The sequence below is a fragment of the Argiope bruennichi genome, chromosome 7 (assembly GCF_947563725.1).
Source record: "Argiope bruennichi chromosome 7, qqArgBrue1.1, whole genome shotgun sequence".
In the NCBI taxonomy this organism is placed as follows: Eukaryota; Metazoa; Arthropoda; class Arachnida; order Araneae; family Araneidae; genus Argiope; species Argiope bruennichi.
The window spans coordinates 45,768,036-45,786,518 of record NC_079157.1 but is presented as its reverse complement, the minus strand read 5'-3'; the positions used below and the strand labels follow the sequence as shown (position 1 = coordinate 45,786,518).

The 18,483-nt window shown below is 31.3% G+C and overlaps 1 protein-coding gene across 2 annotated transcripts in view; it reads left to right on the top strand.

Annotated features, from left to right (window-relative positions):
• The window catches only part of LOC129976299 (fatty-acid amide hydrolase 2-B-like), a 51,372-nt gene that overhangs the window by 13,363 nt on the left and 19,526 nt on the right, over nucleotides 1–18,483 (top strand). Inside the window, exons 1-4 of one of the 2 annotated variants that reach the window (XM_056089794.1) lie at nucleotides 1,329–1,452; nucleotides 8,612–8,794; nucleotides 10,134–10,353; nucleotides 12,968–13,177. In XM_056089794.1, coding sequence (XP_055945769.1) covers nucleotides 1,441–1,452; nucleotides 8,612–8,794; nucleotides 10,134–10,353; nucleotides 12,968–13,177 — 625 coding nt within the window. In that variant the 5' untranslated portion in view covers nucleotides 1,329–1,440. Of the gene's footprint in view, nucleotides 1–1,328; nucleotides 1,453–8,611; nucleotides 8,795–10,133; nucleotides 10,354–12,967; nucleotides 13,178–18,483 lie in introns of those variants that run through there. The other variant, XM_056089795.1, reaches the window with a different exon arrangement.

Here is an 18,483-nt window from a genome sequence, read left to right as displayed (position 1 = left end):
ATTTTAATCGCCAAGAAACTCTAATGGATTTTGACGAGTCCCCACACTTCAAAAAAAAATGTATATCTATGAATACGATAATTCACAGAACTTTCAGGTAGGTCTAGGAAATTGGTGCGTCACGAAGCATAAAACTCACAAGCGTGAGACTATAAAAAGAAAAATCTGAGCACTCATGGCGTTCGTGATTTTCCACTAGTTCTTTTTATGCTGGATAGAAGAGTATAACACCTTTTTTAAGAAGTATGCGATTAAGTTTAAGAGAGACCACTCTTGATAGTTTAGAGGCAATTCGCTTTTCACCAGAAAAAATGATTAAAAAAAATTACATGACACATACACCTTTTCTTCAGGGGCAGAACTAGCTTTGAGCATCAAAGAGTTTTGCAGAAGTATATAATAGCACATAAAAAATCATCTTGCAAAAGAAAGCATGATTAGAATATAATTGATAAAATAACGGAAAGTAGTGCTCATACAAATAAAGCGTCGAACTAGAGTTATTAAAAAATTAAACTATGCCTCGTTGTGTGATCCATGTGTCACGCTCTTTGTCACATAGTAGCAAAAAAAAGGGAATCACGCCTCTGAAACTTGAAATTTATTTAAATAATTAAAAAGGTTTTCAGACGAATAAAAATAACGGAATAATTTATTAAATAAATGCCAATTTTTTTAATGACTCAAAAAAAGACTCTTTGCATTGCAAAAAAGAAAAAAAAATCTTCACTTTTAAAAGAAAAATTCTTAATTAAACAATAATTTTACTGGAATTCATTTACATTTTTTTAATAATCGTCTGCAAGGAAAAAAAAAAAAACTTTATTTTTTTAGAGTTTAGATCTAAAAAATATTTCGCGCATGCGACAAAAAATAGTTAAATATTTTTACAATATGAAACATTGAAAATAATTTCTATCAATAAAAGATGGGATTAAAATTCCTGTTTACTTTGAACAATTTTATAACCGCCTTATATTTTTCAGCTTTTGTTTAGACAAGTTTTTTTGAAAAAAAAAATAATTTTCTTCATTTGAATACATTGATAAAATCGTGTTTGTAAACAGTTTATTATTAATTGTATTTAGATAACCACTAAATTCATATTACGGCGTTGACCCTCTCAAACTAAAAATATTCCTTTCGGAAATGTAATCGGATACCAGCCGACTCGCAAAAAAAAGTGTACAAAAGTGTCTCGGAAATCGGAAGCGGAAATTATTGGGTTACGAACTCACTCCACACCCACATAGAAAGCAGTCATAAATAAAATAATTACAAGAAAAAAAAATTAAGTCCCGCATTGAATCACATGACAAAGCGACTCACTGAGAATGAAAATCTGGCAGATGTTCAAACAGCACTCCCAGCTGTGCAGACGAGAGCGTTTGTTGCCCTGTCATGTTGTGAACCCATTTTTTTTTAACAGAAAACTTCGAAATGCCAATCACGGTAAGATGATTACATGTCTATAGTTTTTATTATTGTCAATTAATTTAGTTTTTTTTTTTTTTTTTTTTTACTTCTTGCCCATTTATTCACAATTATTAATTGAATAAATTGTCATTAGCGAGTGAGATATTTTGTTTATTGTTGTTAAGAGCTGTGAATTATTATTATTGATTTTTTATATTTGAATTTTTTTAACTTCAATACGAGATGTCGGCAGACAGATATTGAGCAAATTGGACAAGTTTTAAAAAATACTGAGAAAATTAAATAGTTTCGTAATGAGTAATTTTCAAGAAATATAACAAGGAAGAAATTAAAAAAAAATATTTTGCTACTACTTAGACAATTTTCACTCTGTAATTCAGTCTTGGCTCTTTAGTATTCCAGTATTTTCAGAAAGCCAAGGGGGGGGGAAAGGGGGTGGTACGAAATGGAAGGATACGAAATGTTGGTGGAAGAATTCGAAAAAATGCACGAAGATGTCAGTAGGAGAACGTGGGAGAATTCCGCTCACTTAAGGGAATTGTGATAGTAATTTCATAATGATTTTTCACAAACAATTTTCAGTATTCATTAAGGACGACCTTTAAGTGCGAATTGAGAGAAATTCTTTTTTGTCGCCAGAGATTGTTAAGTTAACTTTTCTTAATAATCTCTGACGTGAATATTTCCCCCATATATTTATAATTTCGCACACTTAGTGGGTAAATATTCACATTTAGCTTCGAGCCATAATTTTATGAAATAAAAACACGGTTTCATAGAAACTATAAATATAAATGTAAATATTAATACAATTTGATCTAACAGAAGGCTAGAATATTTTGCAAAAATAAAGATAATTATTAACAAATTTAAGACTAAATTCGCACAGCTTTCACATTCAAACCATCTTTGAGTATCACTAGAACAAATGTTGAGTAACTAAACTCCTTACTATCTTTTTTTTTCTTTTCTTCCCAAAATTTAAATTCCGGTTGCATTGAAAGCAATACTACACAAACTACTCTAAAGTTTTGAAAATCGTATCAATCTGAGTCTTTTTTTAATGGTATGGATAGAGTGTAATTATAAGAAAGATCTTCAAGTAATCCAAACTAATTATGTTTTTCGATTTATTTAAATCAGTTTGAGTTGGTTGGATTCGGCAAAACTCTAAACTAATTTTGGAAATCTTACAAAAGAGCCTAGCTAGCTTCAAAGTGTATTCAGCGAGTTCTTATTCTTGGAGAAACTAAGAAAACTTAACAAACGTGTGATTTATAAGGTTGATTCATGAATTTTCAAAGATTCTCCATCTTTCCTGATTCTTCGCTCCCTCAGTAAAATCATTTCATTGGCTGTTTCTAGTTGAGTCTAGATTCAAGATCCCATATAAATGCAAATATAAATTTCATATAAATTTTTCAACATTTTTCATGAGCTTTTACCGGTGTAACGCCACTTTTGGCACACACCTAATCATCATCAGAATCAGAATATAAATGCAAGAACATCTTATAAAATCTTAGAGGCATTTATAAAATTTACAAATTATTCTCTCGGTAGAGCATTTCTTTTACGGTGAAAAACCGCGCACCAGTGTCTGTGCTGTGTGGAATTACAGCGCACAGAATTCACTCATTCATGAGCTTTCATTGCGATTAAATATGGATTATTTAATTAAAAATATGATCTATTTCTATTGAAAAACGCTAAGTCGTAATAATTGCACACAGACATCTTTATAATTACTTTATAAAAAGACATGCCTTAATAATTAGAGGTCCGAAATTCTAAGGAAAGCCTCGATTTTTTTCAGTGCCCGAGAATTCTCGAAGAGTTATGATAAAAGAAAAAGCGGTTGGGTCTAACATGAGACATGTTATAAAGAATGATATAAGGAAGTGGCCATGTCCCCTATGGCCATGTCCCACGCTTTGAATTATCGCAAACAATTGTACGGGGGATCACCCACTGTGCGATATTTTTCGGTTTACTCTCTCTGTTCAGTACCATATTTTTCTGTTCTGATAATAGGCTATGTGTTTGAGTTTTTCTTATGTAGTCATATAGAAGATATAGACACAAGTGAAGTAAGACGAAGTTAGAATCTAATACAATTGTTTTTCTCTTTGCTCTGTTAGTAACGGGTGTACTGACGATCTGCATGGACGGTCATTTATCCTATAAATACCAAATTTGGTCAAAATGCACTTTGGAAGGTGGGAATATGCATCTTCGAGTGATTTTTTAAACTTTAACTATAATTTTTATTAACTAATTATGAAGGTAAATTTCGTCTTTTTACAACCATAACTTCCAAAATTATTTTTGCTTTAAAATTATTTTTTCACCAGTTTAAAATATAAAAACTTGTCTTTTTAGCGATATCAATTTGATTGCCTTGTAATATTTCTCTGATTGTTTTGGAAATTGAAAAAAAAAATCTTTTTTTTTTGTATAACTTTTAATAATATATTTTATTGTTTCAGTTTCATTCAAGACGTTTTCGTTGTTTTATCAAATATTAAATCGCGTGATTTAAATCACGCAGAAGAAATATTGTATTTTTTATCTTCGTGGGAATTAAAAAAAAAAGAGGTGTTATGGTTGCGTTAAACAATATGCAAGATGTATTATGGTTAGACAGCGCAATTAGAAGATATATTACTTGAAAGGAACGATTTTAATGGTACTGTGAAATCGTAAAGATTATTTTATGCGATAAACAAAACAAGTGTAAGGGTATTAAAATTACAAAGTTGCATTTTTTTTTTGTCTGCTACTTTTTAATGCTAAAAAATAGCACTTTTGAAGAAATAATGAATTTCAAAGTTTTGTATAAAACATTTAATGGAAATTAAATGAATGAATAGGAAAAAAAGTCACTATTCCTGATGAACCCTCTAGTCTCTGTTAGCTGTTGGTAAGTAATGTTTTTTGCTTTTATATCGAATTCATGGTTCAATTCAATTGATGTAAAGTATGTAGACAGAGAAAGTGGGGAATTACAAAGGAAATTTCCTTAAGATTGAATACATATTTCGAAACTGAAATATGTAGCAATTTAATAAATATTATTATTTATAAAGCTTATATTTATACTTAACTATTCGATCACTTAAAAAAGTATTAGAATTGCCTAACGCCACTGTTTTAGTATATAAGTGAAAATATCAAATAAACAAAGTATTCAAACGTGAGCAAAAAAAAGTTTTCGTTTTGGATCGTAATAATTATGCGTTATTTCCTTTCCAAGAAGGAGTGAATGAAGAAAATGAAATTGAAAACTGAAAGGAATTCATGTTCCGGACTCATGTTATACTATAAGGCCCTCTCCGATGACATATCTTCAAACACAATGCATTCTCTGATGACTTATAAATCATTTATGATTCATCAAAGAATTTGAACACAGTTGACAACTTATCCAGAGAGATTCAATTTCTACTCAAATGACACATGTCAAGCAGTTACAAAATAAAAAAGTAAGCAATTGAATGAAAAAAAAATCATATTCGAAAAATTTGTATGTATGATAGATATCATTGATTAACACTCTGATGAAATTTTCACAGTAAGTTTTTTTTACTTTCTCGCACACGCAATACAGAGAAAGAATTGTAACTGACAAATAATTTGAGTTCAAGATTGTGATGAATCTTCAAGTTTTAAACTTTTCAGAGTTCGAAAAACGCATTTTGACACCATATCTGCTTGTCTGTTTATCGGGTCGTCCGTCTACTTTTGATAAAGATAGCTAAAAACATTTTGCGCTAGACGGATGAAATTTGGTATATGGTCTTACGCCAAATTTGTAGATTTCTGTCAAATTTTGAGCAAATTCCATTCAGAAGATGTTTGTCCAGCTTTTCGAATATAAGATAACATAATAACTACAAACGAGGAGGGCTAAATGGATAAAATTTGGTTTTGTGGCTACAAACTGTAATTCTGCGACAACTTTAGATTTCAATAGTTTGGAAATAACGCGTCTAAAACGCAAGTCTGATTCAGTCAGGATACTTACTGCTAAATGCCAAGGATTTATCGGCTCGAAAATTGCCAAGGGTCACATGATAATGTCGTAAATATAAAATTAAGCTGTTTATTATTATTATTTATGAAATGTTTACAAAGGAGGTTTTATAGCAAACTTTTTAATTTAATATCTGAAAATAGTATAGAGATTTATTTCTTGTAAGAGTGAAAAAAATGATTAACACAATATTTAGGATATATTAGGTAAATGGGAAAAAAATTAATACGATAGAAATTATAAACTCTTGCAATTCTTATCTTCCCATTTATTTTTATTTTTAAGAAATTGTTCTTTTCTTTACTGTGCGATCTTGTATTTATAATAATCCAATTGGGTTCTCTTTTTTTAAATATTATTCATTTATTAAGATTTTGAAATTAATTTTTCATATTATGATCAATGTGAAAAATAATATAACACAAGAGTTACTTTTATTAACTCGTGAAGTGAATTATTTTGTCTATACAGTGGTGTCCAAAATTGTGGACACTTTTGAAAATTTTTTTGCTTTCTTACTTTTTGTACTTATAGAAAATGTAACGTTTCACAAAATGCAAACTCTTACATATCATTTTAAAGAAAATTTTATGCTGCCTCCAATGCAGAAAGAAAAATTCAAATATTTTCAACACAAAAAAAGTTGAGCGGCAATAATTATCGAGATACATTAAATGCTGATGATTGCAGTGAATTATCAGTACTTAGTAGGATAACCTTTATTTTTTTACTACAGCTTCACACTGATGTTTCATTGTGCTGAAGAGAGTTTTATATTCTTCCTTCGTTATTGCATGATGTCATTCAACAATTATAACCTCAATTAATCCCCTTTTATTTGATGAATGCTTCATATGTGCAAAAGTCAAACGGTGCCATAAGTTATCCATAATTTTGAGGTCAGGACTGTTTCCTGGAAATGATAACAATACAATGCTCTTTGTACTAAACTACACTTTCGATATTTTTGCTGTGTGGCAAGGAGCTTAATCCTACTGAAAAATAAATGATGCGTTGTTGGGAAATAGATCATTGATGGAAGGTGTAGGTTTTGGCTCTAGAATAGTATCAATGTATTTTCTTGCATTTAATGTCTTATCTGTAACATGAAAGAGACCAATACTGTCTGCTTACATGCATGAACAAATCAGAACGCTAACTGAGTTCTTCAAAGTTGCCTGAATGCAGTCAGGATGTAACTCTTCACCTATTCTATGTCTTACCTATTTTAACCATCACTACCGAATAACAATATCTTTGTTTCATCACTCCGTATAACTTGTGACCACTGATCATCTGTCCAATTATTGCATTTTTTCCCCACAGTAATCTTTTTATTCGCTGCTGTAAATTGAGATAAGGATTTTTTCGTTGAATTCTACTTCTTAGTCTAACATCTAATAATCTTCTCCTGATTGTTCTTGAACTGACATATGCCAGCATCATTCAATTGACTTCTGATGACCCCTGATGACATTCTTCTTCTTGAAGACATAGTCTTTTTATTCTTCTGTCCTGAACAGATGTGGTGCACCATTTTCAGCCATTTCCTTCTTTGTTTTTTTATTGAATTTGTCTTCTGATATCGTAAACAAAGCTTTCGGACTCCAGATGTAATCACTGAAGCACCCACCTATCTTGAAATTTCAGCATAGGAAAGATTACATTCATGTAACACAATAATCTTAGTTATCTTTATAGGTGTCCAATCTATTCTTTTATTTGATGCCATTGCTTCTTGACTAAATATTAGAAATATTTACAAAAATTCCAACTGTATATGATAAAGTTTAACAAAATTTCAAACTTGCAATTTGATTACATAAAAAATAGTCTACCTTCTACAGAAAAAAGCATAATAATGACCTGTTCCAATTTTAAAAATGATGTCAGCTTCTGCTAGCAGTTAATAACATTTGATTGGTTCCCAGAAGAAGAACAGTGATTTGTCAGGAAATTTAGAAATTACAATCCACTTCATCATTGTGTTTGTTATTCAGATTAAAGTAAGAATAACTTTTTTTTTGTATTGCATATATGAATTTTGGTTTCTGCATTGTAATCAGTATTAAATCCCCTTTAAAATGATATGTAAGAGTTTGTATTTTATGAAATGTAGCATTTTCTATAAGCAACAAAGTTAAAAAAAAACGATTTTCAAAAGTGTCCACAGTTTTGGTCACGACTGCATTATTTTGTTTGATATAGATAGGAAATAAATTGATCTCTAAGAAAATTTATGGAATCGTTTTAAAATATATTTCCCATAGTTGTTTTCTTAATAGTTCTACTTATAAATAGTTAATGTACATATATCAGTCTTGGAGGTTTTGCATTTATAAAAGAAAGACTTTTCATTTGCGGTCATTTTGTGAAAACCGAGAACTTCAATCAGTTTATTAGATTTTGGTGTTTTTGGATTTATATTTAATTAATTTCTCATTATTTTGTCATTGTGATTCAGCTCTATGTTTCGTGTTAATAGATCCTCTTTGATAAACAATGCACGTGACGTTAATATATTAATTAGAAACTAGTAATAATTCGCAATTAGTAAATAGTAGTCATTTATAAAATCCTAAATGAATCCTAATTGAAAAGACACCATTTATTATTTTATAAATTTATTATATTGGACAAGAAAGTAATGATTTTCTCAAAAATCGGATTTTAGATATAATGCATAAAGAATTAAAAAGATTTTTTTTGTATCACAACTATCAAATACCATCTTTTTTTTTATATCCTCTTATATTAATTGTGAAATTATTTGATTTGAAGTTATTTATGTAATTATTATAAAATTATTGAATTTAAGAATACTCTGTATTGAAGGTAAATTTATTACATTGATAGGAAAAATGATTGAATCTAAGTTTGCTATATATTGATTGTAAAAATAACTGAATCTAAGTATACTGTATTTTGATTATAAAAATGACTGAATCTAAGTATACTCTATATTGATTGAATCTAAGCATGCTAATATTGACTGTAAAAATGATTGGATCTAATCATGTTAATATTGATTGTAAAAATGATTGAATCTAAGTATGCTATATATTGATTGTAAAAATGACTGAATCTAAGTATGTTATACATTGATTGTAAAATTATTGAATTTAAATATTTTTCCAGATTGCCGGATTTTGTGCGGAATTTATCCGCATTTTAGTGACGTTGACCCGTCCGCTGTCCGACTATGTCCTTCAATTTCTTTACGGTCTTTTCATGGGAGCGACGAAGCCGTTGCCACCAATCCAGAACAAAATTCTGCTCATCCCTGCTACAGAACTTGCGGAAAAAATACGGAAGAGACAGGTAAGATCTTTTTATTATTTGAAAGCCTTCCACCTTTAACCTCAATACAGAAACAATACAGATACAATACAAAAACAAACAATCACTATGCAAAATTAAATTCGTAAATTCACATAAATTACTGCAGATTCATTTTCTTTAATGAGACGGCAATTATTTTACAATGGATTAAACACTGAGATTATTTTCTGTTATTTCTTGTGTGTTTAACCGGTTATTCTATAAATTTGAATGACAGCAGATATTTTTATTGTTTCAAATTTTTTAAACGTGACAAATTTACATTTCATGAGCAATTTTATTATACAAAATGAACATCTCATCAAGTAAACTTCAGGTATTTTCAAAATAGTTTCAATTTAGATAAATTTGAAATCTAATCTATAACAATAAAAACAACTGTGTGATTATCAGCTATCCTAACTATCTAGTTCCTAATTATCTAGATTAAAAGCAGTTATCCCTACAATTGCAATTTGGTACACAATTAACTGTGGTAGTGCCGAAGCACATCTTGCAATGATGGAGAAATTGTTGGGAAATTCGTTTTGAGCTGAGGCTTCGGAGAATAAGTCACCAATAAAAGTCACTGGCAATAACGGGCTATTAACTCTAAACGGCTACTCCAGGACCGCTCCAGAAATCCACCGATCTTTATCGAGTGGGCACTAACACCGAAGCCCAAATCGCACAGAGCTTTAAAAAAATATATGAATAACTTCTCCATCCTCCGAATTCTAATTCGAAGCCTTTCTCTGCTCTTCCGCATTTTATTTCCATCAGATATCTGCTTCTGGTTTCTCATTGGTGAACTTGAGTTCCCTATCACCCAATGACTCGTCAGCAACACTTCCACAATGGTCTCCACTCGATCGAGGGAGGGTCTGTTAAGGATCCATCTTTGTGACCGACTGCAGATAACATCGGCTGAAGTGCACCTGGCTTTGACACTTAATGACAACGGTTGCTGATGATTTATCGTTTCTTGATGACTTGAGGAGTCTCTTCTTAAAGAAAAAAGTTTAGCATCTAGATGTTTTGACATTTTTCTCCCTTGAAGACATGATGGATCTATTTGAAACAACGGGGCACATACCTGTATTCCCACACCTGGGTAATAACGAATGACCAGACACAATGACTCTCTTAGTAAATAATCCACATCTGGAGGTCCGTATGCACTTAACTATGTGGCAGTTACCATGTCATCGTAATGCCAATTGCCGTGTGAGGAAAAGGGGAAACGTTACATCGCTAAAACCTATAAAAATTTGATGTGTAAAATGTAAATTTATATAACTATTTTATTTAAAAACATGGAAATGAATTTTAATTTTAGCTCAGCTGTGAAGAGATAATGAAAGCCTATATTGAAAGAGCGAAAGAAGTCCATCCTTACATCAATGCCGCTGTGGACGAGCGCTACGAAGATGCCTTGAAAGACGCTCGGAACATCGATAAATTTTTGGCCAGTGGTGTGAAATCTGAAGAAGATATTGCAAGAGACACGCCACTCCTTGGCGTTCCATTTACCTGCAAAGAGGCCATTGGTGTGAAAGGTATGAGAAAAAAATTAATTCCAAAGATGAATAAATTGTTAGACTCTCTGACGCTTTAATTTACCTAAACAAGCGCTTTCCCTAGTAACCCCCCCCCCTCGAAATAGTGTAATGGAATAGCTAGGAGTGAATGCATTCTTTTCGACATACTTTTTCTTTTGTATGCTTACATAAGCTAATGTTTCTGTTTTCAACTTCGTAGTATAGTGAAAAAAATCAAATATCTCCTATTGTCTATATCAAAATTATTGTCTATATCTCCTCAGAAATCTTCCTATTGTCCATTTGAATTACAAATGTGACATATATCTGCAGTTTTGCTGTTAACGCGATATACCAAATTTATTTTATTTTTCTTGCTGCGCTTTCGAATCTACCTGTCCATGCCTCCATGTATTCTGTTTGTTGAAAAAAATGAAGGATTGGAAATTGGCGCTGAATGAAGGATTAATCTCTCGATGTTAGACCGAATCTCTTTTTTTAAAATGAAATTTTGTCTGTTACTCTGACTTTTTGTGAACACGATGATTTTTAAAAATGCGTTAAGCTAGACAGATGAAATTTGGTACGCGGCCTTTCACTAAAATTGCAAATTTCTTCCAAATATTCAGCAAAATTTGTTTACGGAAAGCCTCTATCTCTGATTGTCTGTATGCCTATGAGTACGATAAAACCGCAACTCATTCAGTTGGATATATGAATTTTATCATAGTATCAACATTAAAAATTAGATGATGTATGAAATTTTTCATCAACTACATCAGCAAGTTAACTGTCTATCAATGTGACTTTTGTTTAGTATTTGAACTCCATAACACAACCATTAGTCGTGTCCATTCATCGACTTTCCTGTCCATTCATTGATAAATTAGCATCTTCTTTACTGTTAGCCTTCTACTTTTGCTTGTATTTCTTGAATGAAATGTGGCAAAAAGGCAGAAAACCGTTGAAGGTCATGGCGGCTTTCAAGATAACGAAGTCCTTTATTTCTCCTATACAAATACTTCAATTGTCAAAAGATTTGAATGAGAGATTTTGACGAATCATCATGTTTCAGACCTCTTCGAACCCGAAAAAGACATTTTTGAAATTATGTCTATCTGTCTATGAACTAGAAGACTGAAATTTGGTATATGGATTTACGACAAAAATTGTAGATTTCTATCAAATTTTGAACCAAATCCATTCTTCGGAAGTCTGTCTAGCTGTTCGAATACAAGTGAACTCAATAATTACAAAACGCAAAAATCTAAGTAGATAGATAAAATGAAGTACACATATTTCTCATTTAACGTGCAGATTTTTATCATATTTTGTATCAAATGTATCAAATAGTTAATTGTCTGTCGGTCTATAATCTCACATGCGTGTTATCACAATTGCTCAAAAACTCTATGACTTAAATGAGTAAAATTCGACATGTGTTTTAGTACAGCTTTACTTCCCAATCATATTTTGGTTTCATTCGAGGCGTCAAAGGTGTCAAAAAATTTTTTAATGCTATATTCATGTTAAACATTTATATTTTTTAATTATTCTTCGCCAGTAACATGCATGATATTCGCGATCTCACTTAAAAGTCCATAATTGTATGGTTGAAGAAGGTGATAAGAATACTGGAGACAATGTGCAAACGCTTTGGAGCGACCATCACCACTGGTTATTGCCCTGTATGCTGGTGTTTCTAATAGCACTTGTCATAGACAAGCCCAAAAGTCAGTAATTTATAGCCAAGGGTGCGTCTCTTGTTTTTTTTCAGTAGCGCCATCTAGGGCCAAGAGTATGACTTAGCTACACACACGTCACAACCCTTTTTACAGGGCAGACTTCATTCATGCATTTCATTCACTCATCTACAGATCGCAATTTAGACCTGAATCAGAGAACGATCACTCCCGATTCAGTAATTCCTGGTAATACTCTAGTCATGGAGGACTTTGTAACCACGACAGATTTATACGTGCACCAACCACCCACACACAAGGAGACTTCGGCCGGCGGGGTTCGAACTCTCAATCCAAGGGACGCGAATCCAACGCCCTTCCAACCAGTTTATTCCAACGTTGCCCTGTATGCTACGTTATGTGAACATTTAACACAGAGAAGTGCAGATTCTAATTTCTCTCTATTTTTAAACAGCTTAATGAAACCCTATAGTGAAATAAAAGATTAAGTTTCGCTGTGGGACATAAACTGATTATGGACTGTTCCTGTAGATGCGCTTTTAACCACCATAATTCGAATCTGATACAAGCGCACTTTAGAAACGAATTGCTACTTGAAATAATAGTGGGGGTGTGTCTTCTATCCAAATACAAATGTGTGTTATATTCTATTGTATACACTTCAAGAAGGCACCCCCTCCCCCTCTATTTATCGGAGTTAAGTTAGGCATCTACCTAGGATGTGCTTAAACCCCTTTAAATCAGCAAGAAAGGGCCCCATTTGTCTTTTATTATTGTCTTTGATCTATGGAGTCGGTTAGATATACTAAACAACGCCTGATTAGAACCACAATTACCTCGCGATGACAGTGCATTTAGTTTATTTCCATATTAAATTCATTTTTAACAATTACAGTTCGCTAACTCTAGATTTTGCTTTATTTTTCTAGGCATGAAGCAGACTTCTGGACTGGTCCGGCACAAGGACCACGTGGCCGAGGAGGACTCGCATTCGGCAGGCTTTTATCGCAAAGCTGGCGCCATCCCTGTCACAGTGACTGACGTCCCAGAGCTCTGCATGTGGTGGGAAAGCTCGAATCATGTGAACGGTCTCACGAAGAACCCTTACGACAACACCAGGACGGTCGGTGGAAGCTCTGGTAAGGATTCGTGATATTTCTCAACGAAATTTAGTCTTTTATATTAACGATTACTTTTTGACAATGTTACAATTGAACTACAAGGTTCAAACATTCCAGATTACCAGAGATCGTCTAACTATTTTTTTTTCTTGTCTATATGTCTGACGGAGAAGCCTTTTGGCAGTATCAGAAGAAGAGTGAAAGATCTAATTAGAGTAATGCCTGTATAGAAGAACTTGAGTCATTAAATAATGATTGTTTCTTAATGCTGCTAATAATCTCCTATAAGACTCCAGAAATCCACATTAGTTGGGTAATCCTAATTTTCCCTGCGTATACCAGATTGAAAATATGCCCGTGATATATTCTATATTTAAAAAAAAAACTTTGGACATTAAAGAACGGTCGATGGAGCTCTGATAAGAATTCGTGACTTTCTCAGAGAAATTTAATCTCTTTGCAACTAATATTTCTTGAAAGTACTACAGTTAAACTAAAATATCCAAATGCCCATGATTATTTAAGACAGTATCATTTTTTCCCGTTATTTGCTCTGTGTGTCACGTGTAATGGGTCTTATGACAATACTAAAAAAATGATGAAGACTCTTATAAGGGTTCACGGCTGTTTGCAAAAAATTTTTATTCTTAAGCAGCGAGTGTTTTTAAATGCAGCCATTAGGCTGAATTGGAATGAATCTCGTAATATACGAGACAGTTCTACTTTTTTTCTAATTGCTTATCCCAGATTCAAAATATGTCCTGGATATTTAACGCGTAAAACCTTTATAATAGTATAAAAATAGTCGAAAGAAGCTTTGAAAGGAATCCGTGAGTGTTTGTAAGCAATGTAGTCCTTTAACTAGTTAACTGAATGATTTATTTTTTTAAGATCCTTCATGTTGCCCTTTATAAAGTTATCTCCCATAGCGATGACCAATGTACTAGTTGGACGTAATATAAATGGTTGCATAATTAATTTTACAAAAGATTATAAGAAAGCGAATTAGATCTTTTATTAGATAGAAAATTACACATTTACCGTAACAGAATTAAGATTTGGATTGACGTGTATACACGTGCAATACATTTAACTGCTTAATAAGGATTGTTTCTTTTTAAAATTGCTGTTAATCACTTGCGGTGACAAGAAATTCACTGGTGCACGTGGCAAAACAGTCAATTGTGACTGTTAGTGAAGCCACACAAAGCATCCGATACCTTCTAGAAGTTGGAAAAAAGATTTATATCTTCTAAATGAATAAATTTTCGACTTAAAACTGTGTTCCAGCAAACAGTCTCAGTCGACCAGTCGTGAACATCATTTTTAATTTTGTGACAATTGCATACTGACGTGTGTAGCATGTCGTTGGCGATTTTGTGACAAAAAGCATATCGACGCGCGTGGCACGTCTTTTCACAGGTTAAGAATTCAACTGTTTAAGAATTGTGAGTCAGAGATTATCATAGCAATCACAATTTCTTGTTACTTATTGAGGTTGCAAGTTTTCACTGTATATCCAAACTTGGTACTTGAGCCAAAGAGTCACAGTATCCTAACAAATCTCAAATTTAAGTACGTTCCGGTTTTATACGACAAATAACCCTTTTGGCGATGAAAAATGAGTCATCAGACGTTCTAATAAGGAATCATGATTTTCAGAAAATAAAAATTGGTCTTTTAAAAGCGAATGCTATTATTAAGCTAAAAAGGTCAAATGTCCCGAATTGGCTGGTTTTAACCATGACCTGATTTTTTATGTCTTGTTTTATACTGAAAATATCTTCAAATCAATTACATCAAGTACATTTTTTGAAATCATATGCATAAGATACTAAGAAAAACAACTTGTTTTAATCCATTTTAAACTGTCAAAACCTTTTATTCGTGATATTAAATATTTTGACAAGTTGAAAAGTAATAAAATATTTTTTTAAAAATTATTTGAATGTTAAAAGTGGGTCAGAGTGTTGTAGCTGATTTTGTTGTATGATCAATTTTATTGGTTTCACCGGTTAAGAGCAAAAAGAAAGGGAAAAAAATGAAATTAGTTGTATGGAATTGTATATATATAATGTAACAAAGATTTATTTAAAAGGAAGACAGCGATCTGAAAACAATGAACAATTTGTAGAACTCCCTTGTCACTTTGATACGTTTTAACAATGCCTACACATGAATTTAAACATTTTGCCACTCCTATATTTTTTGAACAAAAAAATTACTTTTTAAAACAATAGTTAATTTTTTCAGCAACATTGGAAATAGGTTTTCAAAATCTTTCATTCGTTCTAACGTTCTCTCTTTTTAGTTTCTCGTATAAGATTTATATAAACAGAATAGTAAAAAAAGAAAAGAAAATCGAAATCGAGATTTTGACGTATCTTCACTTTTCAACCCTCCTCGAATTCGAAAAATAAAATTTTGAGATTATGTCTGTCTGTCTGTCATTTATGGTTAGACTGTTGGAATTTGAATTTTATTTTTACGTGGAATTTATAGATTTTCATTAAATTTTAAACGAATTCCATTTGCAGGAAGTTTGTCTCATTCTTTGAGAGCAAGAAAACAAGAGAAATACAAACTTAAACAGTTAGATAATATTCAGACACAGTTGCCATCTAAATTTTTTAAAATTTTGATATTTGGAATTGTAATTAATATGGAATAGTATTCAACGACAGTTTCTTACAAATTTTTTTAAAATTTTCCTAAAAGTTTTGTAGAATTTAAATTCGTTTTAAAAATATAACGTTTTTTTTAAAAAAATTTTAAGGCTTTTTTAAAAATACATATTTTTTTATAGATTTTTTTCCATGTAGCTACTAATATTCTAAATAAAACTTACTATAGATTTCCTCCTGCTAATGATGTTTAAGTTTTCATAATTTTTTTTATTGTGAAACATATAAAAAAAATTCTAAAAAATGCATTAATTTTGATTTTGAACCTTTTTTAAAAAATTACTACATGTCATAGAGCTAATTTCATCGCAAGTTTTATAAAACATATATTTTAGAACATTTACAAAAAATATTCTCACCACTCTTTTATTTTTTAAAAGAGCCTCAGGCTTTCAAAAAATAATATAAGCTAAAATGCAGCATGGAAAAAATGAATTTAAATTCTTTATCCATCAATACCATGATATGAAACAATTAAATTTGTCTATTTTTCATAATATTAATTAATTTATTTAAAATTAAAAAAATTGCAAAAAAATTATTGAAATAAAATATTATGTCTATTTAATGAATGCATAAAGAAAAATTTACGAATGATCAATATTTCAAAAATCTTAATCATAACCACTTAAAAAATTAAATACATGGCTCAGAGTTGATTAATTGTAAGTTTCTGCTACAAACTTAAACTCCTTTGTTTTCATTATTGTAGAAGTTTAGTTTGTCGAAAATTGTAAACAACAAAAATAAAAAAAAAACAAAAAAAACACTTTATCTTAAAACGTTCATTTTTATAAGTAAAATCACGGATGTATACAAAACTAAATGACTTATTACATTTCAGTTTTACTATAAGGATTTGAGAGTGGTAAAAAATATAATAATTTATTATTTATCGGGTTCTGTTTTAGCAGATTATCAGCAGATGTTTTCTGTCCGGTCAAAATTTTTTCAATAGCTTAGTAAAAAGTACATGTCCACTGTACATGTACTTTTATAAAAATAATATAAAATTTTAGAGCTGTACATTACACAGCTCTAAAATTTTATAGACATATTTAGAAATATTCAATTTATATGAGCCTCTAAATTGTTTTCAGATTTTTTCAATGATTTTTTTATGTACTGTGTAGCCTTAAAGAGTAGATGTATCAGATTTTGATCAAAAGATGGATTGTACATCTGTCTATTTGTACATTCAGATTCGTACAAGCGCAATAACACAAAAACGAGATGATTTTATATAATTGAAGTATGTTAAATGATCTCGTTTTTAAAATTATAACTCTGTGTCAAAATTTGATTTTAATAGGTGTAAATAAAGGCATCAAAAATGCGCACTTGGCTATCTTTATAGTACTAAAAAGCCCAATATGCTCATATGCCGGACTCTAAAAATAAAAATCTGAGTACTCCACTCAAGTATTAAAAGGATAAGACCTGCATTAAAAAATATCGAGAAGGTTGTATGGAAACCACTCTTACTAGTTAGAATTATATCTGTTTCTGTATGCCAAAAACAAATCGAGCTTGGCGAATAAAATTTCTGTATGCTCAAAAACAAATTGAGTATGGCGAATAAAATTTGTCAAATTGTTTTCATCATCAGAAATATAGATTAGCACCTCAATTCAGACCAAATCAATCGACAGATTGATATATTAATCTGTTTCTCCGTGCGATATGAACACGATACGTAAAATCACTACAAGCTGGGAATTTGAATTTCAAAATCTGATCATTGCACCAAAACTTTTGATAAATGTTAAATTTAGGAACAAATCCATCAAAAAAGTAAGTTTCTGTCAATATATCTGTGTTTATAAGATCGCCATAAGTCTAAAACTCATTGAGGTAAATGGATAAAGTTTGGCATATGTTTATTGTCATCAGAATTATTGATCTGTGGTAACAGAAAGATATGATAATGGAAAGAAAAGTGTTAAAAAATATATACTCGATCTATTCACAAAATCTATACTTTCGACTAAACCGTTTCGTAATAGTTAAGTGCACAATAATCAATGTAATTCAATTTAGTTACCTTTACGACCCACTTTGAAACAACATAGGCCTGTATTGAAAAGACCTCTTAATTTCGAACCATGGTCCGAAGACGAGGATGATACTTGAGGTGGCATTCCCCTCTCACTACCTTCAAGAGCACATTCGAATCGAAAGTTTACCATGCATCAGGTCCGTTTGCTCGGCAACTCGTCGATAAAATCTTATTAACAAATCGGGTAACTGTTCAAGAAATTCGAAGATGAGCACTTCCATTGATTTTTACTTTTTCATATACGAAGTGTAAAGGAAGCATTGTAAGCAATTCGAACTCGAATGTAATTGTTGAGAATGAAATATATATTATTAAAAAAGAACATCACGCATGCTGATTCATTACGTATCGCAGAAGCATGATGATGAACTAGACTACAGCGGCGGAATACTTTGCTTCAGAATGACATAGTATCGCCCTATCGGAAACAATGAAGTCGAGGACTGAGGAGATTTGCATTCAGTATTTATTCGAGTCAGAAAACTGATACCGAGTCCTTGATATTCTGGATCAATTTCGTGTACCTGATATGTTTGCGTACCTACAATATTATATTATATCACTCAACTCATTAAATCTGT